We start from the raw sequence: 24,563 nt of genomic DNA on the forward strand, positions 1-24,563 counted from the left end.
GACCTGCCTAATCAAGTGTATGAATTTAAAAAAATAAAATGCTTTCTATTTCTAAAAGCACGAATGGTCTTTCCAGGGGTCATTGGCCAGAAGCTCTGACAACTAGTGGCACTGTACGTGCACTAAACCAGAGATGGAAGACAAACTACAGGATTAGTCCTCAGTTAAGGCTCAAAGAGTCTTTACAGGTGATTTGAAGCTCATCCTTGGTGGCTTACGTAAAGCTGTCCTGAGCTGATATGGCTGGTCAGGACAGGTGTCTACTTTTTTGTCAACAAACTGAACAAACTATCAGGTCTGTGGTTGTTAGTAAGTATATAATGAAGATACCAATGTCATAACACACATTCTCTATCCATTTTTTTTTTAATAATCAGATGTGAAATTATGAAACCTTTGTCGAGGTGACCCAGCATGCCCCAAAGTTTGCTGTGACTTCCTCTAAGTAATGAGGGAAGTACAGGTTAGATTACAGACACAGATAAAGATCAAAAGATAGGGTATACAGCAGCATCAGTGTTTCTACCATCCAAGCAAAACAGATAAAGTGTCAATGAATGAAGTGCTCAAACACAACTGAGACACGGAAGGAATGATGCGTTTGCAAAGAATGTACAAAAGGTCACAAGATTAAAAAAGGCCAGGCTGTCAAGACTGGTGCCATGTGCACATATTCTCTTGTTCATTCGATGGTTTGTCTCTTCTGGCCATTCCTTCAGTGGGTGGTTGTGTGTTTGTAAAGGGGCTATGCAAACAAGGCTACTGGGCTGTGACCACTCTGAATGAGTTTAAAAATCCCAGAGAGAGCAAACAAATGTTGTCTCATTCAAAAGAGTGCGTTTATTTCAAGTGTTATTCAGGTCCTTATTTAGGGTCTATGGCTTAAGAGACAGGGCAAGACAAGACAGACAGCTATTGTCTTGGGTAAGAAATGCTTTCTTATGTTGCTTATTTGTTCCAGTTGCCTAACTTACTGACACTAATAGAGATGCATCCAGATTCTCTTGCTGACTGAAGGGAAACATCTGCACACAAGCAAAACATCAGGCATGCAGGTGACAGCTTCATAAAGAGATCTCGCATGTAAAGTTGTATGTGCATAGGGATTATACTGGATGACATGTCTCATTATAAATATAATTATAATGAAGACGGTTTGAATATTCCTATTTCATAACAGGAAATCTTTACACCGGATTTCATTGGTCTCACTTTCATTGCATGAAATAAGGATTTATCAATAAAAACTTAAAAAAAAACGATTAAAATGCAACTGAGAGACGTGTAAACAAGATTCATAGAGTGAAATTAAAGGAGCCAGTCTTTGCTGTTTTTGAGTCTTTGATTATGTTTTTTGGGTGTTTAACAATGAATGTTCATGTTTCAAAAAAACGCTTTATATTTCAAGTATATTGTTCACCTTCTTTAACAAATCGATTTCTTCCGGTCTATATAAAGTCCCTCCTTCCGAAACACTCTGATTGGTAAAGCTGACCCGGTCTGTCGTGATTGGTTCCCTGCTTAGAGTGTGTGTGTAAAGATGTCCCACCAATACCATATCAGCGAGCTTCCGCTTCTCAGGCTGTTGTGATTGGTCGGTGCCCCTCTATGTGCTCGTGTATTCATAAACTTTGGCTTTGAGCAATAAACAGTAACAATGGCGTCAACTTCACTTGATCAGTTAAAAACATGCGGATCCATCGAAGTGTAACGGAGGTCTGCTAGTGCATGTGCAAACGTCAGATAGTAGTCCTAAAGGGACAAACTGCTTTCATAAATAAGTTATCGGCTTCGGCAAATAAGCAATGATGTTATCTTAGTTCTTAGGTGTCAGCCACCATAGTGCTTTGAAAGGGAGGGGGTGGAGTGAGAGGTTGGTCGCAATTCACAACCTTACCGCTAGATCCTGCTAAATTTCATACACTGGTCCTTTAACTTTTAAACTGCAGAGGTCATGAACATTTATCAATGTACAGTATCATAGATCAACAACAGCAAAATCTAGAACATCTCATTGAACAAACTGTACCAATAAGCTTCCACATCTGAAATATGGACATTTGACGAGGAGAGGGAGCTTGAAGACACATTCTTCTCTACCGAAGAATGTCACTTAAGTATTTAAATGACCCATGACGGCATCTGCTGAAAGTGAAACTGAACTCCGTGTCAAAACATTCTGTCATTGACGGGGCATGAGAAGACACCATCTAAGCTCAATAAACAGCACTACGCCATTCCCCTGAATAAACCAGCGACAAAGAAATCCAATTACAGACTTTTCCCATTAATTGAGAGAGAATTCGAGGACAAAGGGTCCCAATCAGGTCAGGTTAAAAGCACTAGACAGCGAGGACTTCGGTCAACAGAGCGGCATTGGCGTAACAACTCTCCACGTTTTTCCTTGTGGTCTTTGTTGCCCACTCCCTTTGTGTTAATCTTCCTGTATATATAAACATTATTAACAGTATATATATATATATATATATATATACTGTTTATATATAAACAGTATATATATATTATTATGTTTATATATAAACATTATAAAAGACATGCTGCTTTTACATTACAGAAGACGCAGAGTACCCTGATGATGTATCTTTTCAACTGAAAGAATAAAAGCAATATGTTGGCGGGTCTATTCACATTAAAGTTAGCAGAACACAGTGGGCCCGATTTATGAAACGAACGTACGACCGTTTTCACGTAAACTTGGCATTTATCAATATGGACGTGAGCGGTTGCTATGATCAAATCTCACGACAGGTCTCAATTCGTATACGAAAGTTTTGAGATAGGGCGAAGGTCTGTGTACGCGTTTTCCTTTTGATTACTTTAAACAAATAATGTCAAATAGAAAGATGAGTTTTTTTTTCATTTAGTAGGCCTATAACAATGTAAAAATAGAATCGGATGTGATTTCTTATTTTCATAACATTAATAAGGAATTTTCTTTTATATTTAACCTAATAAAATGATCATTTAAATTGTTTAAAATTACAAGGTTAACGGGTGCTGTGATGTAAACAATCTTTCATGAGCATTACGGCTATTTACCGCAATTAAAATGCACAAGTAAAAGTAAAACATTGAAACAACTACAAGAATCATAATACAAGCAATGGGTAAGTTTACATATTTGCATGATGATAGCTTCTTTGTTATACAAATGAGCATTTTAATCACAGAAGACACGCATGCTTTGATGTTTATTTATTTATTTGTGAGATGTTCGATGAGGTGGAAGATGTGCACTGGGTCACAGCTCGAGGTTGCCTGGCTTTGAGGAAGGCTCCAGGCCGGTTTGTGGGGGCTGAAGACTGCTGGTCCTGCCTCTGACAGATCTGAAAGAGGAAAATTAAATGAGGCAAACATAAAACTGTGTGTGTTTGATTTAAGCAGCCTGAAATGCAAGATTAGCAGCATTATATTTTAAACCTTTATCCTGCTTAGAAACATGCATCTGTTTCCTCCGCCACAGACCATTTTTCATCAGATAAGTGAAGAAAAATGTAGGCTGTAAAAACATTTACATGTAAACATTATTGTATAATTGCGCCGCAAAAATGGTCATTAATTTATATCTATATTCGTTTTTACATTTAAACATTAGTGTAACAAAGTTTTTCCAATAATGAATTCAGAATAATTTTGTTTTAATTTATATTCAGCAACCAATGTTATTTAGAGCAACAACAATACTTTCCGTGTAAAAATAATAGTGAAACACTTAAAATAAAATAAAACATTTGCGGTCATATTTGCAAAACGTAGGCCTTAATATCCAATAGTAAATATCCAATAAAAAATACAAACCTCAGCTGTAGTTCGGTTCACTACACCAACGCTGTTGACCGCATCATTGATCTCTTTCCAACCCGTTGTTTTACTTCCTTCGATTCCGCTTTTCAAGATTAAACTTTTTTTGGACCGAATTACGCTTCCCCATGTCATAATATCTAGATGCGATGGCATCTACATCCTGAATTATAGATCCATGATATGTAAATAACGACAGATTTCAGCCGCCACGTTTATCAAGGTACGATCAGTCGTGCGATGAGATTGGCGGCATACGAATGTTTGATGAATCACACGTAAACCCTGTCGTAAAATGATTTCTGCGAACAGATCTGCGCTCATTTCTAGATTGAAAAATGAGGCCCATTGTGTGCCTGTGATGTTTTTCTCAGACCGAAAAAAATTCTGTTTAGTCTGATTTGGGATAACAGTGGCTTTTGGAATACAAATACATAATGTATAATGAAAGTTCCCATCATTAGGGATGCAACTTTATCTTTTTACACACAAAGTCAACCAATTTATCCCATGTCATGTGATTTACGAGGTGATAAAAATAAAAACATGATATTGATCGATACTTATTTGGCCATGCATTATAAAATGCATATGGGAACTAAATTGGAAGAATGCTTATAACCGGACAGATTTTGCCCCCCATTGACTACCAAAAGTAGAAACAAATACAATGATAGCGTCCCAGAACGGTTTGCTGTCCAACAAAAAAAAAAAATATAGTTATTTTTCCTATGGGAGTCAATGGGGGGCAAGATCTGTTTGGTTATTAGCATTCTACAAAATATCTTTGTCTGTGTTCACCAGAACAAAGAAATATATGCAGATTTGGAACAACTCGATGGTCAGTAAATGATGAAATAATATAACATTTTGGGTGAAGTATCCCTGTAATGGAGAAGTTCACCTTCAAAATATAAAGTCTGTCATCATTTACACACCCTTCAAACCTGTATGACTTTCTTTTTTCTGCAGAACACAAAAGAAGGTATTTTGAAAAATGTCGGTAACAGAACAGCACATCCCCCCATTCACTTCTATTGTAACCAATGCAAGTGAATGTGGGCCAGTTAACAACTTTCTTCAAAATATATTCTTTTGTGTTCTGCGGAAGAAAGAAAGACATACAGGTTTGAAATGACTAGAGGGTGAATAACTAATGACTGAATATTCATTTTGAAGGTGAACCACAGCCACAAATTGCATTCTGTTCTGTTCTATTGAAGTAGGAGTGACACACGATTAATCCCATAAAAAATAAAAGATTGTGTTTTACATAATATATGTACTGTGCGTATATATTTAGTATTTATAAAAACAGACACATAATAAGGAAATATCTACATGTATTTATTTATATTTACAAAAAACTTAAATTATATATATCATTTTTGTTAAATGTATCTGTCCCTAAATGACACAACAGTATGTCTCCTTCACTTTTTCGAGATTGAACCTGCACACATCCTTGTGTCACCTTTTAGGTGCCTAAAGTACACCTTACACCCTGTTCTAAAAATGCATGACAAATAATCTGGTCGTGGACAAAGTTGATTCAAAAAGTAAATCAGTGTAAAAGGACAGTAAAATATGCTGTCAAATACAAGAAATGGGTCCTTGTGAGATCATTGTTTTAAGTTAAATGAATCAAGGTAAATCAGGAAAACAAGATGTTGCGAAAAACCATGCAAGTCAGTTATTACCAAAATACCAACATCAGCGAAGATACGCTTATAAAAATAACTTACAAGTGAAAACATTGTGCAATCTGTTGAAAAGAGATGAATGACACCAAGATTACACATAAACAGGCCCTGTGATAAAAGGGTATTATTAGCATTGTTAGAGAAAGGGATCTGTCTCTGTGATTAATCACTTATTCATATTTATCTTGTGTTCCCAAACCGAATAAAAAGGGCAACGTGACAAAATTGACAGGTCGCAATGAAGCTTATATTGAAAATTAAATTTTGACATGAAAAAAAACAACACTTCAGTAATTTTAGATATACGGATTCTCACAAACACATTTGCTCACATATTTACATATACAAGAGCAATGCATTTCTAGCCTCTCCCCAAATTCACTGGCCCACTTACATCTCCCAGGTCCCCACCCTTGTTTGCTCTTGGATTACTCTCATAGCTTCTGATCCCATCGGTCTTTGTGCCATGTGTTTGTGTATGCGCTGTGAGCGTAAGAGTGTGAGAGAGCACAACTCTTTTGTTCATGTGATAGCATGTGTGAGAAGGGGAATCCTTAAGCTTTCTCTGTCTTTACCAGTAACACCCTAGCTGCCATTAGCAATCCAGTCGCTTATATAAAACAACACTCCAAACTCAGTTTGAAAGTGGCTCAACTCTTAGTGGGGCAAATATTGACTGTTGGCAATTAAATTTCTGTTCATATGCAAGTTTAAGTGGAGCTCTCAAGCCACGGGCAGAGTGGAGCAGATGACGTCCATTAAACAGAGTTCCTTGACTAAAAATCATTTTTATTCTTTGTCATGAGCAGAAAACATCCAAGATGGGTAAACGTGACTTACTGTACACCTACTGGGTACTAATGACTTATCATTTTCACCAATTCTTGAGGTTTAATCTTTTAACTATATGAAACTAGTATTTTATTTCAAATCAAACAGGATTTCGAAAGGTCATGTTGGTCTAGACATGGGCCCTGACAGGTAACTGTGTGTTGAGCTGTTAACTCGCACTTCTGTAATAGCGAGTAAGTCCCCTGGGAAACCGTGTTGTTTTAGTCCCACAATTAGTTTTGGGGGGTCTGAAGTGTGTGCTTTTTCTTTGCCTCTCCGGCAAAGCGCCCTCATAATCTTCCCTTACCCTTGAAAACTCCCAAATCCTTCCAAGTGCGTCACAATACAATAGCTTGTCTCGGTAAACAAAGCATTTTCAGTGAAAACTGCTAGGCCAGACAAATTATTTGCTTGATACAAAGGGAAGATATTTGCTTGTGTTTGCATTGTTAATTGCTGAAAGCTTCCAGGAGTTTGAACAGCTTAGCCGGCAATGGATGAGAGTCAAACGCAGATGTCCTCGCACAGGCAAACTTACAGACAACTAAGTCTTTGGAAGACCTTCACAGAGGGTAAATCGTGCATCAGTTTGATTAAGTGCGACTACAAGAGACAAAGAGCAGGTAAGCGAAAAGTGTAGGCAGACAGCGCCCCCTATCTAAAAAGAAATGAACTACAACGATGGATTGGTTTAGTGAAAAAGGTGACATTCAGTAAAGAGACAGGCTGAAGTGAGCACAGTGACACTCCTGACCTCTAGAAGACGAGGGTGATTAGAAATGGCGCAACGGACAACGGGCAAACTCTGGGATGCAACATCCCTCCTGCCCACTTCACTGCATAATTGGACACATGACTGGAGATGCACAACAGGGAGCAGAGGCCTCATGGGCAAAAAGTGGGTCACCAATGAAAGCCAATTAACAGACAATGAGATTGTATTCAAATAAAGCACTCTAAAAGAAGGGTAATGGAAAAAGAGGTGCTTATGCCTGGATCATATGACATATAACGTGAATCCAAAGCTGGAGCATACAGCCAAGCATCCGCTTCAACCCCGACAGGGTTAACAGCTTCAGATCGTATGTACCTCCCAGGACACAGGAGTGTGCGCTTCGTTCACACAGCTGTTGGAGACACCTCTAAAGCTCCCTTTGTGTCTCTGTCAATAATCCTGTTTGCCTTCTCATTATCTCTAGCTTTAACGCCTCAGTCTCGCTCCTAATTCTGCAAACGGCCTCCACAAAGACATGCCGCTCAACGGCACAGCAGGATATGCCGTACGGCAATTATCAACATGTTCTCTTTTCCAATGGCAATCCCTTGTCTCTCGCCAGTCTAATAGCATAAATGCAAATATTAACACATAGTGAAGGAGGAGACGGGATTGCGAGGGCTACGCATGATGACAGTACTGTCGTCACACAGCCCCTATAGAGGCTTTAGTAAGCTTGATTCTTCAGCCAGTCTAAGCATGTGCCCTGCAATGTTGTACAGAGCAAAGAGGAAGGGAAATCTGATGTCCTGCTGATACAAAACAAGCAAACCAAAGGTTCTGATCAGATTCAGGTGTATGGGTGACATAAAAAAGCATCCAAAGAAATGATTTGCAATGAGGCAAAAAATGTAAGAAGAGCCTTCGGTTGTAGACTTATTCACACTTATTTGAGTCAAAGGGAGATATGTTTTGAGAGGCTCATACATAAACAGTGACATGGACAGAAAAATAGCTGATAAATTCAAACATGTTTGTGAAGTCAGCGTGTTTGTTGTGAAAGACATGTAATTGAACAATCACATAGAAATAATGCGGAGCATACTGACATCTACTGGCCTTGTATGCAAAGCCTTGCCACTGTTAATTCATTACAATTCTTGTGTATACAGTGCTGTCTAAGCCAACATAAAAATCTGAACATAAAGTTTACAAAAGTTAAGAATTCGAAATAGATGTTGACCTAAATGGTTGACAACACACATGTTGTTCTTCATTCTCAAATCATGTGGGGTAACATATCATCAGGGCAAATCTGAGTAGTTCATGCCAGCTGGACTGCATGCTGTCATTATGCAAAAAGTTTTGTTCAATAATAAAATGTTTCTATATGTTAATTATTATAGAAAGTTTCAAAGCAACAACAACAGGCAAACGTTACTGAGCAAGGTTATTTGAGTTTACTAAAATAAAAACTTTGAAAAAGTTTCTGTTCATTGAAATCAATCAAATATTGACCTAATTATTATGGAAAAAACTTAACTAAAAGGAAGAATTTAAATGTTGCCTCAAACATAAAATGAAATAGGTTTAAAGCACTAAATTATAATTAAAAAAAAACTAAATAAAACTAAAATAGAAATTAATATTATGTAGCAACATACCAAATAAATAATAAAATTCCAATCAAATACCAAAATTGTTGAAACTTTAACTTAAATTAACATAAAAATCTATAAGGAAAAGCCAATTTAAAATGTTAATAAAACTAAAATCAAAACTATAACAACTCTGCTTTTTGTGGTCCAAACTTCACTTCCGGAAAACATCCGCAAAGACTAGACTTTGCAGATTATTTCTGATTACAAGCAAATTGAAAACAAGTAAATTACATTTGCTAGCAAGATGAAAGTATGTCTATAGCCAGTATTATTTTGGGTTACCAGTAGAAGATCCATTTCTTCGCTAAACTCTAATGGGTAACACTTTAAAATAAGGTGCTATTAGTTAACATTTGTAAATGCATTAGCTAACAATGAACAATTTAGGTTTTCAGCATTTATTGATTCTTGTTCATTTTATTTTATAAGTTATACGTTTTCATGTTAGTGCATTGTGCATTAACTAATGTTAACAGTGACAACATTTGATTTTAACAATGTATTTGTAAATGCTGAAATTAACATAAATCAAGATTAATAAATACTTTAGAAAATTTGTTCCTTGTTAGTTTATGTAACCTAATGCATAAACAATTGTAAACAAATAGCACCTTATTGTAAAGTGTTACCCTTAAATGTGACAAAGTTACCCAATCCATTCATCAATTTATTTAATACATACATACACACACATATATGTATGTATTATTACTGAATATTAATAATTGAATACAAATAAATAATTGAATATTAAATTACAAAAATGCAAAACAAAGGCAATTGCAATTGCCAAAATAAAATTACACAATACACCCAAACACATTTGTATATCAAAAACTAAAATGCTCATGAACTTAAAAACTTTTTGATCTAAAGGTGTATGTTTTAAATTAGTTTGTACACAAAATATAATAGTGCCAACATATTCATTTATTTTATTACAAAGCTAAAATTGACAAAACATTTAGCAAAAAGTAGACAATCGAAGTTTAGAAGAGATTATTTCTGTAATACTGTTTAAAAAGCATCCCAGGATGAGAACTTGAGAAGCTGCATGAAAAGTACATTTCTTTGAAAATATACATTTTTCTTTTATTAGTTACAACATGATTCACAACGCTTTGTTTGTATTGTACAATTTTGAAGAATTTACTATTATTCTAAAATGTGGAAAACTTGTGAACGGTAGTGTATATTTATAAATCTTATGAATTTAAAAAAATGTGAATAATTAGGTTTATAAACATATCACAACCACACAAATAAAACCCGATACTGAGTGCCTCTGTTTTGAGCAAACAGAAAACAGGTTGATATCAAGCATGAATGCACTGCGATCTCTAAACATAATCGATAACAAAGCTTAACACAGCACTTTCCTGTACACTCAAAAACAATGCTTTGTTGGGTGTGATTGGAAAGTCAAAGAAAAAGCAAATATGGATCCTAGTGCGAATAGAAGGCCACAATACATCAGAGCTGCGCTTTAATGTAACACCTGCTGTCCAGGCCTGCGAGTCATTGTGTCCCTAACAAGGCACTCATGGGCATAAAAGTGCATCGCTCCCCGGTCGCTTTTGTGGCCAGCCATGACAGTGTTTGCTTACGAGGTGTTCTCCTGGTGCGACAGCGATGCTCTCATTGTCAGAAAGCCCACGGGCTTTGTGCTCTGACACGCAGAGGAAGGGAGGGGAGCCTCAGATGCGTGAGTGCGTCTGGACGTTAGCCAGTTGAGCTTCTCAACAGCGAGAGGCACCTGTGCCGACACCTCCCCTTGTTCTTTTACATAAGTAATCCCTTGCTTGGCTAAAGCATACAAACTTCTGAGCGCTGCTCCATTCAATGCATAAGTATCTTTCATCCTATTGGAAAATTACAACACTCACTTGTTTTTAGTTTCTTAGGTATCACCTCTGTTGTTATTAAAAAGATTCTGGCTCGGGGTTGTTCTGACACCATTTTTTGCGATTCGGTGCTCAGTCTGTTGATTCTGCATTAACTTTGATGGTACAATCTGAATCACACCTGCTTCATACCTATATCTCTACTATGTGCACTATATGGTTTATCCAATATACATACACGTTCATGTGTACACCTGCATTTTTAATGTGTATGTTTAACGTCTGATGTGTATATCTTGTGTATATACTGTCCATAAAAAAGTGTATATTGTCTTTTTTGTACAGTCTGTCTATTTACACTTTGCACGGTTCGTCTGCACTAAACACGGTCAATTAAGTCTGTAAAGTCATTCAGTTGTTTGTCATACAGTTGTCCGTCCAACTGCATTCTACTTTGTATGGAGTACGCACCCAAGACTTTTACTCACCACACATGGTGATGTGACAATAAAAGTGAGTCGAGACCTTTCGTAACTGAACTATTCAGCAAAACACACCAGAAAAGTTAAACATGTAACACGCAGGGCGATTGATCTGAAAAAAATGCCACGATTCAATGAAACTGAAAAGATAAAAGTCAACCACTCTGTAAAAAGCACACTTCAACACTTTCAATTCCCACTGAAAGCTATTCTTCACAACGTCCAGCTTCCGACGCCAATTCATTAGTCCTTCATAACTCATCCCGTCTCTATTGTGCCGAATCCTTTGAAAACTACAAGACATTTAGCACCACCGGCTTGTGCCCACATGCTAATCTCTCCTCCCAGCTCAAAAAAGGCCTTTAACCGGTTTTAAGATTCATCAATTTAAAAAATAAAGGCTCCCAAACTTCGCAGTGAGTGGGTTGGATGCAAGGCAACAGTAATAAAGTGCTAAATAAACAATTGCCTTTCCCATGATGTTTGTGCGATGATGAGTCAAGGCAAGTGTGGAGCGTTGTGAGAACGCGCATGCATAATTCAGCCAACCCCAGTCTCTCGCACCGTCCGTCTGTCAACGCAGAGAGATCCTCTGCCACTTTGAAAAGTCTCAGAGGTCCCCCTCGACACAGAGCAACGGAGGGGAAGAGTGCGTCGTAGAAGACGCGCCATTGCGGTGTTCGTATGCGTGTCTGTGTATAAATGCTGCATCTGAGCTGTCTCGGCCTGCACATTAGGGCAGATGTCTGTCAGCAGAGCTCATTTGCTTAAACAAACCGCCATGGCACTCCACATGTGGCCCCTATTCATTAGCGTGGCACTTCAAGCCCTGCGTGTTTTGACACACTGTGTCTCAAAGCTTCCAATATTTACACAAGCCGAGACCACCTACATTCTAGCGAGCACACAAATTCGCTTGCAGGCACACATACAACACCATTCACTCCTGGCACTTCTAAAGCATTCAATTTTCACTTAAGTTTCCTTCACTCATTTGCAAGCTCTGACACTTAACCAGAGAAAGGAGGAGTCACGCATTCTCTTACAGCCGGGAGATTTTTTCCCCTAAAGAAACTTCTACAAACAGATGTGGCATCCATCATTCCGGGGGCTGGCAGCTGGATTAAACAGTAGACGATTGATTGGTTTCTCTGATCAAATCTATCAACTTGTCAAGAACATGCTTGCTGTTTACTTAGTAATGGTTCTTGGTGCACCGCACAGAGCACTTCTGACTTCTCTATAGGGAGTGCCTCTGGCTTTGTTATAATTCTTATTTTAACTACAAGTAGTACGTATTATTGCGGGAAAAATCTGGAATGAATGGAATGAAATTGTTACACAGAGTACGACAATTCCTGGCAGCCGAACAGACATATATGTTGAAATATTCAAACGATCTAGCATGGATGGGAAATGGTGTGTATGAATAACAGATATTTGGGGGGAAAGTGTAAATTTGTGGATTTATGGAGGTGTAGATTCTGGTTAAACCACAATTAGTATGCACATAGAGCCATAAAACATTTCAATTTGTAATTCACTGAATAATCTTTACACCAATAAGAGCGAAGAAAAGTATGCATTCATCACTTACATTAAAAACACGTCACACTTAAATACAAGACCAATATCTTCTTAAGTCTGAATCTGAACACAGTCCAAAAACAGATACACACACGGGAGTATAAGAAAATGTACCGGGCCCAGGATCAAATTTACGACTCGAGTTGAACTCACAAAAACTAGCTTGTCTGCGGCGTTTAGAAGGCAGCAAATCAATAACAGCATGGAGCTCCTACAAGCATCAAGGCTCAATGATGGTTTACCCTTAAACTCAGCAAAGAAATCAAATTCAGCCCCTCAACATATCAAAAAGGCATTAGACGCCCCTTCAAAAACATGATTATTTAGCACTCTGGTCAGTAAAGCTTCTTCTGTCCTCCAATAGGAGACAGCACTAGAGCTTACTGCATTGCATTAAGACAAGCAAAGCTCATAGCTCAGTTAATCCCTGCTACGGTCAGTAGCTCTCCTCAGAGATGTGAACTTCACAAGCTCTACTCAGACTACTTGAAATCAGAAACACATGGTGGAGACAGACAACTTTATAGGCATCTACATCACAAAACAAGGAGTATGTGAGGTAATATATGAGCCGTGTGACAATAACCCAGAATAGAGGATCAGGCCAATGAGAGACTGCTATACAACGTCTGGCTGTATACTTTTATCCAGAGCCGCATTTTTACCCGAATCATGCAGAAAGAATTCCAACAAGTCTCTGATGAATCAGAGACAATGGTGACTACTGGGACTTATTGTGGTTTAAAAAGTTTCAAAACATGAATCTAATGGAGAAAAAAAAGAATTAAAAGCAGATTCAACGTCTTAAAAATATGCAAAAAAGCTTTGTTTCTACTGTTGATGAGCCAGTTTTAAATAACCTTCCCACTGAAACACATAAGATGCTGGGCTCCAAAATGTTCCTAAAATCTAGTAAGAAAAAAGGCCCCCCACAGACAAAGGAAGGCTTAAAGCCCATCAGCATCTATATTAAAAAGTCAATTTTATTGATCAACTTATTCCAAGTAAAGTGTGTCAACAGCAGACTTTTAACTGTCTTAATTAGCAAACAACACATGATTACTCTCTGCCATAATGAAGAAATCAATTTCCTGCTAAATGGAAATGACAACACAGAGTTACCAAAGCAATCTCAAGCCTTTCATTGATGAAACTAATGGCCACTACAGCACTTGAAACTAAATTAAAGAGCCATCCATTAGTGTGCAAATCTTCAGATTCACTTATGTAACCCGTTCTTTACGTGGAAGTAGAAACAAGCATTTTAAGTGTTTTACGCAAACATATTTCATCAACATAACAAGACTGTTCCAAGAAAACACAGCTTTGACTGAAAAGATAACTAAATACTGCAATACAACAATAAACCTAATCAGTCAAAATCTAAACAAAATAAACTCTTCAGAAAGAAAAATATTTATCAATTTGAGCAACTACAACATTAAAGCCCATGATATAACCCTTCACAAAGAAAAAAAAACGTATTAAAAGCTTTGCCAGGATGAACCATAACAACGAATGTCTATACCCAGATCAATCTACTTATCAAATTGTTAAATCAGATTAAGTGTCTAATTCTGAATAAACCTCTGAAAGAAATCCAGCTTTATTGTTCAAGGAGCTACAAAACTATACCCCAAGCCAAGATCTGACAGCTGTGTCTTCAGCCGGACTGAGAGGATGTTTCAGGAACAAAATAGTCCAACAGCCCCTCAGACTATTTCGCTTTGTTCTTATCATATTAAAGAAAGTGTAATAACAAGATAATTTGGGGAAAAATTTGTTTCTATGAGAATGTTGATATCACCAAACAGGACTTTGTTATTGATGATTATTTGCTATGTACAATCTCGCAAATTGTGTTAGAACCAAAGAAATCACACCAACAAAATACATCTAAAACATAAAAATATGTATACTGTACATATGTCTACAACCACTGGTAACATCTCATACTGCTGCCTTTTTGTTTTCATTTCATCATAGGAATCCCAAATTTTTGTGAGTTAGACTGTTTCTTAATACGCTTGTCTCCTCATGAGCTAAGTATCGCCAGAGATTACAGGTCTAAACCTCTAACACAGCCTAAAGGCCATAAGGGTTTTTTTCGATTCTGAGCTGTAAAAACTGGCATCCAAGCCAGGCCAAGATGGCAACATGACAGGCAGATTAACCAAAATGAGGATTAGCTATCCATTTCATTATAGATTACTCCTCACCTGCCAAGTCGCATCCCCCTTTTATAAAATAAGGATTTATCGAGACTGGTGCAGACTGTTGCTGCAGAAACAAACATTTAGAGACTAGGCAACCACCTGTCCACAAGCCGCTCCTAGTTAAAGCACCCACACCATATACACAGCAGTTAAAACAACACCGCACCGCACCCTTTGCCCCTAACAATGCTATCACAGCTTCTGCTGCGTGATGTGAATCCTCGGGGACGTACAGCTTCACATATACAGGTCAACCTACAGTATCATCACGCCATGTGTGCTGCACTGACCATTTGACAGAAGAGAAGATCAAGGTGCAAATGCAAGATGGACGATTGTGGAATAAATAACTTTTATGTGAAAAACTAGAGCAATAAAAGTCCATATGGACTCTTTAACTGAAAAAAGTGTCAGTGATCTTAAGCGACAGTAATCTACTGCATAAAAACATGCACATTAAATCATAACAAATGGATTAGTAAAAAAGGGAATAAGTCACTTTCAAATGCAATGACACAACAACAAAAAGAATGTGTGATTCGCATATTTGATATTTTAGAACTGAAATAAACTTGGCAGCACCTCGTATCACCAACTTAACGAAACAAATAAAGTTTGAAGGGATAGTACAACCAAAAATCTCACCCTCTTGACATTTCAAACCTGTATGACTGTCTCCCTTCTGCAGATATTCTGAAGAATGTTAGTAACCGAATAATAGCGGTACCCATTTGCTTTAATTGTGTAAACACAACCCCAATGCAAGTCAATGGGTAACACCATTGTTTGGTTACCGATATTCTTCAAAATATCTTCCTTTTTGTTCTGCAGAAGAAAGTCAAACAGGTTTGAAATGACAAGAAAGCGAGTTAATGCTATGCCTTTAAAAGAGACATAATGTAACCATTGTTTTCATTTAAAAGAAATAAAAAAGGCACACAGATCTGGAACTATGATAGAATTTTGATTCATATCAGTTTTTGCAACATATGAATATACACAATAATAAAACAGCTTAAACATTAAAAAATAAATAAACCCTTTTTAATGCTTCCTCAAGAAGTGAGATGAAAGCTCTACTCTGAATGGTCACATTTTATATTCTGTGAAGCGTGATGATTTCCTCTCATGAAACAAAATGATCCAGTTTAATTACAAATTTAACGTTAACCTCTATAATGAGGTCGGGGTCTGTCAACCTCCTGCCCCACATTAAAAACCACCAAACTACGCCGTGTGCGCTCAGCTCCCTACGGCTGTGAATAATGGCCAATTATTTAATGTGTCCTCAACGTCCTGACCCATTATGAATTAAAGTTGGACAGTGTTGAGAGGTAACGGCTGAGACTAACACCTTCAGGCGAAGACAATGGCCCAGCAGCAGGGATTACAGTGCCGGACAGGAGCCGGAACCCCAGTTACACACCAGTGGAAGCATTGATTAACGTGGTGCGATACTGGCGGTGTGAATGATGGGATACCTCTGGGGAGCGTGTTGGCCTGGTGACACACGCCCAGAAGGAGGTCAGGCCGGAGGGGTGAAAGATATGTCTAGATGAGGGTGACGAGAGTTTACCGCAGCCTAAATTTAAAGCAGGCATGACAGGCTTACATAGTCAAATGCATGTTCAGGCGCAGGTAAAACAAAGATTTCAGGACATGCTTTACCGAAGCTAAATAGGTAGAGCATGGTATCAACAATGGCAAGGTCAATGGGTTTGAAAGTCATTGAATGCACATACTAAAAAAATTAAAGCTTGTATGTTGCTTTAGATAAAAACATCTAATAATGTAAATGTACCGATGTCAGATTGTTCTCATACATGCAACTACCACTAATAAGAGCTTATAATTATATTATAATCATCTACTTTATCTTGTTCTTGTTTAACTGTTCACATTGTACAGTAAGCCATATAAAAGTTTCAATATATTTTTTTACATACAGTATCTCCAAAATAACCCCCATATACAATAAGCAAGGAGTGAAATGCGGTCAGCTGAGGCCAGACCAGCAGGTGCGATGAGAAGTTGCACGGATCCTCATGAATACACCTCAGACTCTATGGATCAATAAACTTATGTTCATGTGCTTGGGTGCAGCTTTTAATAGCCTAATAATAACAGACCAATAAGTACTTGTAAGATCTTGATCAATATCTGACGGAACAGTAAACTGATTTGTGGCATCATTCGACAAAGCCATCACCAGATTGCCCTGAACAGTATTATGGCATTTAATTTGTAATCTAGATATAATGAAGCATCTGAACTTCATGAGTAACGTTGTTCCTGTCCGTGGCGTCCCTTTCGTGTTTAAGTACCTGTCTGGTTTGGGTTTAATTAAAGCTCAAGGACCTCCGATCGATAAGGATTGTTTTTTACAAGTTTGAAGACTTCGTTCCATATGTTGTTGTATAAGGGTGGATATTCACAGTATGCCTGTGCACATTCACACAATAAACTACAGTTTTCATATGCTTTCTTTAAAGTAAAATAGCCGCCTAAAACATTTAAAACCGGTCATTTACATTTATTTATTTGTCCGGAGCTTTTATCCAAAGCGACTTACATTGCATTATCGTGTACATTTGTTTCAAAGTATGGGCAATCCCCTGGGATCGAACCCACGACCTGCCATGCTCTTACCACTGAGCTACAGGGCCAACTTCTGTTCTCAAAATTACATTTCAGGCAAAAAACAGCACAGATTTTCTTTCTTTGTAAATTCATTATTAAGTCCTATCTTCCTGTGCGTTTGGTCAATAGGGCTACAGTGAACTACATGGATAGGGTAAGGTGGCTATGTTTTGCATGAATAGCGTCAAAACCACATTCCAATTGGACACCAAGGGTGTGTCAAACTGGGTTGTGGTTCTGTCAAATGACACTGAAATTGCATTTCCAGATCGGAGAGTAGTGTCTTTTGGCAACAGCCTTAATCTTATTTTACTTACCCTGGTATAAAGTGTGTAATTGAAGTCCATTTAAAGAGGCAGATCGACTGGGTAACCACTGGAAGAGAAGAGCTCTGTCACACAAAGAATATTCAACCACTAAGTTACTACAGCAAATAATCAATCTAACCTCTGTATTTGGGAAAGTCTGGTCTCAGATGCTATTTTAAGCCTCTTTGGCTGCTGGTTCTTTCTTGAGTAAGACCTCATAACCTTGATACCTTTTTTCATGGGATTATAGAAGAAACACTACAAAGTACAACATGACTTTGCACACCCAAGTGTCTAAGCATACAAAAACAGATGTTCCTACCTGTTTTCTTGATCTCTGATCTGTCATTCAGAGCTGGTTGCGGTTGCTTTGATGTTTTAAAAGTGTCCGTTTGGCACTTTTTGTTCTCTAAAAACTCTGGAGTTAAGACCACAGGAGATATCCCCAAGGGACTCTGGGCTAGGGGCTGAACTGTTTTTCTAAGTTTCTGCCGCTTCATTGACACTAGCGCTGGATGTGCTCGAGCATGGCTGTATTGTGGTCTTAAAACTACATTTTCTACATCACTACTATTTTGAAGTTCAGAGGCCTCAGCGACATCTATTTTCAGTCTCTCATTCCTCCATGTCTTAGTCTTGCTCAGGCCATGGCCTCTCATTTTCTGCCTAAGGTTTTGTTTGACTGACTCCGGAGGCCTTGATCTGGTGTTTCCATGATCTAACTGTAGACGTTCAGCTTGGGTCTTGAATGGCACTGTCTCCCTGAACCTTACCAGGACGTCTGAACTCTGACCTGCTGAATCAAGCACATATACTTTCTAAATAAACATGAAAAAATATCCTTCTACTATTACAATGCCTGAATGCATTAATGCCTAAAAGAGTGGAAAGAGCTTTCGTCTACAGGGCAGCTCGGATAAAAAAGCATTTAATTGCGGACAGAAGGGCCACACAGGCGCTGAATTAGACTAATTCAATTAATTGTATTAGTTTAATAAATGGCTGACTGGGGCAGGGTCCAACTGTTTCGCAGTATTGCGTGGCTGCAGACAGCTTATTAGGACGTCTTGAGCTACACATGTTCTCACGCCGTACTCTTTAGCATCTTTATTCAGATTGATACTAATGGCCTGTTCTCATCTCGCTGTGCAATTACAGTAACAAACTGGCTGCCTCTGCACAGGGCAGATGAAGAGGGATGAGCTTTAATAACATTTCTGCTGTGGACTTTGAAAGCCCCCACATTAACAGCACTGCAGTTTAAGCTCATCTAACAAGACAAATCTTGTCAGGCTAATGGTGGTTAATTTGGCTGAGTCCCCCCGCCCCATCTCCTAACTATGTACAGTATCAAAAAAAAAACATCATGTTTAATATGTTTGAATGTACGGGTTAACGTATTTTACGGTGCATTTTTATGATCTTACGATGCTCGGTTAATGCTGTCAGTGACTACAGCTTTCAAAAGAAATATCTATAATGCATTACTGCTCAGCGGAGACTGCGTGCAGCAAATGACCCCAAGATTCTGTCACACAGAGCTCTTGAATATCCGTGACTAAATCTCTATTTATGACTCTGAACCGTGTAATTCTTTCTGTAACTCCTAATGGACAGAGCCAGTAAAATAATCGTTTTTGATAAAAGTAACATGTACAGTAAAGACATTTTTTGGCTTATTCAATTGTTACGGCGTATGGAACATTTGTTTTTACATTAATGACTCATTCTTTGTTGTTTGAATTCGTGGAGACAGTCAGGGTGTGGCAAGAGAAAACACATTTGGATAGAGATGTTATAAACAATAGAGTGGAACATGGAGGTCCTAAAATCCCAAAGCCAAAAATAAGACAAGTGAGAAAATAAGAAAATTAAATCGTACTTTATTTACACATATCACGAAGTAAAAAGAATTTACAATATTTTTTCTAATGGTTTGGCTATATAACATAGTCAGCTGAATGCTTTTGTTTCCACTGATCTCTCAGTAAAAGCCAGATGAATAGAGAAAGCTTCCTGTGCCTGTTTACAGACCCGCCGGCCCTTTAAACGTAGCTGCCCCAGCCCCAGCACTACACAGCTGCCCCCTGTTTACATTCAGAGTTCACACAAATAAAACTTTAATGGGCTGTAATTTCTGTGTAAAAATGAACCTCTTATCCACTATTTTATAGTGAAATCAACCCCTTCACCACCACCTTCTTCCAACGCCGCCACAGTATATCTCATTGAAATCAACACGGTCGAGATATCACATGTGAAATGGAAAATGTGCTTATAGCTTATTTTAATAATTTTGAAAAGATACATATATATTTCCTTGCACATTAGAGACAGATTAGACATTCTTTATAGAGAGTGTGTGGAGAAAAACATTAACTTCTTTCATTATTAGTCATCAATTGTGACTATGCAAGGTTTGTTGGCTGGGGGCACATATTTGAAGTAGCTAGTGAGTTTACCTGATGTTCCTGGCATGCTGGGCCTTTTCTGTCTAGATCTGGAGAGCCTATGTGACAGGCTACTGCTGGAACCCTTTAGAAAGGAAGGCCCATTCTCAAACTCTGCACTAGAGCTGTCTGTCTGCTCTAAATTACGCTGAAATAATGGATCGTCTGGGACTGCGCTGCTTAAAAGGTCTTTGGACAATGTCCTCCTGGCCTGCTCTGAGCCAAAGAATTCCTCAGAAAATACTTCAGCTTTGCTATTAGCGGGACTGTCGTTGACTTGTGTATTCAGAGGAATTTTCTCCACCTCTGTAACAGGCTTTTCCTCCTTCTCCTCCTCGTTTCCTTCAAACAGCTCAGGACTGTAGAAGATGCTCTGTTCATCTTCCTCTATGTCTTCAAGATCAGTTCCACTGGTGTCCTGCTTGGAGGTAGCCACAGAGAGTTTTTGGCACTCAGGTGGAGGACCATTCACGTTTAAGTCAGGAGCATGACTTGTTTGTTGCGTTGGTTCAACAGGAAGTCTTGGAACAACTTCCTGTTTTTTGTCCAATGATTTTGCATCATGAGAAACCACTTTCTTTGATCGTTCCGACTGAAAGATAGGGGTCCTAAATGGGCTGCTGACCGGAGTGGAGGAGAAGAGATGGCCCGGAGTCAGCACTGTTCTTTGAACATTACGTTCTCTATCTGGTGAAGTGATTGGTTTGGATGGGTGCTGGAGATTCTTTTGATCACCTGTGTACAAACAGAAAAACACAAAGAAATATGAGTGACAAAATAAATAAAAAAAACATGGGTGTGTACCAGCTTAAATGTGTATATTTGAAACCAGATTCTTTGGCTAAGACAACACAACTCTGCATTGTTCAAGAAAACTCAACACAAAATGTTCTTTGGCCAAGACAATACAACTCCGCATTGTTCAAGAAAATTCAACACAAAATGTTTTCAAGCTCAATTAATTTGTGGAGCGCTGGCACTATATCATAACGTAGGCTTCAGTTGTGGGTCTGCATTAAGTCTGTACGTGTTCAATGAGGAGTGCAGTTCCTGATTTGTTCTCAAGTGTGCGCAAATACTCATGCTCAATCTACCACAAACAAAGGTCAAAGTGATTTCATTATAAGCAACAGTCAGACATCTGCTCATCCCAGTGCTGTTCAGTCAGTCGGGCCATAGAGTCTGACAAGGGCAATGAGGAGTGAAGAGCAAACACACACATACACGTACATGACACACAACCACTGTAATGTACACACGCATCCATGCCCTTACCAGATGGCGTGACTTATGATTTGAGATATCAATAGTATGAACTGTAGGTGCGTAGCACAAATAGTCATAGCATCCATTAAAAACAATATATAACAATATAAAGTACAACAAGCATTCAGAACAAAGAAATTGATACAGATTTTGTACAGACTTGAGGGTGAGTTAGTGTAATTTATATTTTGGGGTGAACTGTTCCTTTACTCACAACATACAGTGTCCGTCTTAAACAATAACCGTGAATAGGGACATATGCTTCAACACTCCAACAATCACAATAACAAAGAAAATGTGTTGGAAAAAAGTAAACAAAGAATAATGTTTAGTAAACAAAATTTCATTTTTGTTTATATCCTTTTAATCATTGTAGATTTGATTTCCCCAAATAATATACCTGTTTCAATAGACTTACTCTCAGAGTTGGCATTCTGAACCTCAGTGTGTGGTTTTGGCTGTGCTGGCTTTGGGTCAGATAGATTGTGGAGGCCGATTATCTCAGGAGGGGGTGAGGTAGCAGTGAAGCTGACCAGTGAGGGGCTGGGCAATGGGGGGGCAGCATGAGAATACGTCTTTTCAAAGGTCTCTACTGCCTCCTGCTGGGATTGCGAGAAGGACTCCAAGGACTGCATGGCGCCTGTGAAGGTGTCATGGTGCCTCACTAGTTGACGCACCCATTTTGACAGGCCTGAGAAGAGGACATCAGCGTTTGACAAACATTTAACCACTCCACATAGCCACTATTTTCATAACACTCTACCACAGTACAGTCCACGCGTATAGTTTTTCAAGTAAATTATGTTTTCAACCCATCGCTGTTACATGTAAAAAAGAAAAGCCCTTATGTACACATTATCTGCCCGCAGCCCACAGTCTAACATTTGTCTAACACTATCTAACCCCTACGGCAAGTCACTATCTCCACCTAGTGATACAGATGAGGAACTACAGAGGGTGATACAATTATTTTGAAAGATTTTACCTGTGATGTATCTGTTTGGGTTTGCCCTGAACCGATCGTCAACCAGAATCAGCGCCCCCCAGTCGTTTTTATGCCTAATACACCTATGACAACAAAATTTCATGATAAGTTGTAATTTTCGAGCAAATTCAAGGTCATTTAGAGCAGTGGTTCTCAAACTTTTTAGTTGTAAGGCTTGTGTAAAGTGCATCACTTTCTGGCCCCCAAAGTAAAGACTTACAATCTTAAACTTAGAATTTTAATTATACCAAAAACATTTTTAGTTATAGTTTTACAATGCTGGAACATCAGTTCTTTTGGTTGGTGGTCTTATTTTTCTGATGTTTGATTGCATTAAAAAAGCTAATAAATGCCACGGCCGCAGCTTGAGAACCACTGATTAAGAGATTAGATTTCATGAAATTCATGTGGTATTCTGTAGAAAACGCATACCTTCCTAATGCTTGGTTTAGCGCCCGATATGCTTGAATCTCATACCAGCGACCACCAGGCAGAAGCCCTCGTGATTTGGCATGCTGGTCATTGTATTTCATTTTAAGTTCAACCTGCAAATGGGTGAAATAGAAAGAAACAAATGATAATTTTGGCCCAGTTCATATTTATTTTCATACTTCTTATTACTGATCCACTTGGAAGTTTGGGCTGGTGATGGATGATCCGCAGAGGGCAAAGCTTCCCCGAAGATGACACCCTGGGCCTAAAACGCATTTATACTTGCTTGCCCACACCCCCTGATTTATTTCGAAGTGGCGGAAGAAAAGGGCCAACAGACAACAGGCATCTGATTTGCCATAAAAATGCCAGGGATGCATCCATCAATTTTCACCCGCTGCCCTCACGATTTTAACGCTAACCTTTTTGAATTGACAAGTGAAAAGTTCAAATCCCGTTGAATGGGACAGGACGGCAAAAGCCTTTAACCATTTGTGACAGGTACCGTGTGTTCTGACGCGCCCGCTCAGAGCCAAACCTGCGCGAGGTCACGATCGTGGCAGGTACAGCCGGTACGCATCAGCTCGGTCACGTCACACCACACAAAATTGAATCCATCATCCACCCTCCCAATGTTGTCACATATTCACAAAAACACGGGCAAGTGAAACGTACACGTTTATAAACACGTGCAGCTCAACCGAGAAGCAAACGCTTCCGACCGAAGCATCTGTGTGCTAGCTCATGCACGATCTCAATCTCTTACCCAGTGGAAGGGTTAAAAGCATCCGGATAGAGATCCTGTCGTCGAGTAAAGGCCGCTACCCTGAGGCTGACTGTCATCTAAATCCAATCAGAGTCTATTTCACTATCAAGGCCCTTCACCGCAAGTACTGTGTCAACGCTCGATTCGACGTGACAGCTTGCATATGTGAAAAAGGCAATTCTTGCTGCTAGCCAAATCTCTTCAAAGTGCAAGAAACCAAAGCTGGAAGGGATTACGAAAAATGTCAGGAGATAGCCCACTCTCACGTCTGCTTCAACCCCTTTACCTGTTCATCCTTAAAAACAGACATTTGACCGACAGGCATGCATTGCAGTAGAGCGGAACGCTGACATTGTTGCACCCGTCACAAAGATCCTAGAGTCTACTGTCTGTCCCTGTTAGGGAGTTACAGTTATAACCCTCATCTTGCAATCCACAGATGCTCAATTAAAAAGAAAATCAAAGAGAAACAAAGATACAACATTCCACACAAACCTTCAGAATTTAACGCAGTTTCCACTGTCTTGCACAAGCTGTTCATTAGGCATTGAGACGCGGTATCAGTTGGAATAACCATTTTACTGCCTTTAAATCGGAGATTGTTTTTCTTAGTGAGACAAAACATGTTCCTCTTGTTTTTATGTTCACCAGAGGCTATTTTTATGTGTGCACCATCGGCTTACAATTCATTCTATCCTCAAGACTGTTTCAAGTTTACCTTTGATCTTTCTCCCAATAACAGCCTAATAAATGTGATACTCTCATTTTAGAGCCTGTTTAATGGCCGCTCTAGTCTATCTGGGAAGGCTGTATGGGAATCCAAACAAGACCTCTAGTCCAATTGGGTAAAAGAAA

The 24,563-nt window shown here is 38.7% G+C and overlaps 1 protein-coding gene across 8 annotated transcripts in view; it reads right to left on the reverse strand.

The window, feature by feature from the left end:
- The window catches only part of brip1 (BRCA1 interacting helicase 1), a 74,976-nt gene that overhangs the window by 27,681 nt on the left and 22,732 nt on the right, over positions 1-24,563 (reverse strand). For 3 of the 8 annotated variants that reach the window (XM_056757677.1, XM_056757673.1, XM_056757676.1), the window contains exons 17-23: positions 22,943-23,055; positions 22,511-22,593; positions 21,944-22,216; positions 20,272-20,994; positions 18,132-18,605; positions 17,949-18,039; positions 17,819-17,876 (exon numbers count right to left, since the gene is read on the reverse strand). In XM_056757677.1, coding sequence (XP_056613655.1) covers positions 17,849-17,876; positions 17,949-18,039; positions 18,132-18,605; positions 20,272-20,994; positions 21,944-22,216; positions 22,511-22,593; positions 22,943-23,055 — 1,785 coding nt within the window. In that variant the 3' untranslated portion in view covers positions 17,819-17,848. Of the gene's footprint in view, positions 1-3,226; positions 3,348-16,402; positions 16,444-17,818; positions 17,893-17,948; positions 18,040-18,131; positions 18,606-20,271; positions 20,995-21,943; positions 22,217-22,510; positions 22,594-22,942; positions 23,056-24,563 lie in introns of those variants that run through there. The other 5 variants (XM_056757674.1, XM_056757675.1, XM_056757678.1 and 2 more) reach the window with 5 other exon arrangements.

The sequence above is a fragment of the Triplophysa dalaica genome, chromosome 9 (genome assembly GCF_015846415.1).
Source record: "Triplophysa dalaica isolate WHDGS20190420 chromosome 9, ASM1584641v1, whole genome shotgun sequence".
Lineage (NCBI taxonomy): Eukaryota > Metazoa > Chordata > Actinopteri > Cypriniformes > Nemacheilidae > Triplophysa > Triplophysa dalaica.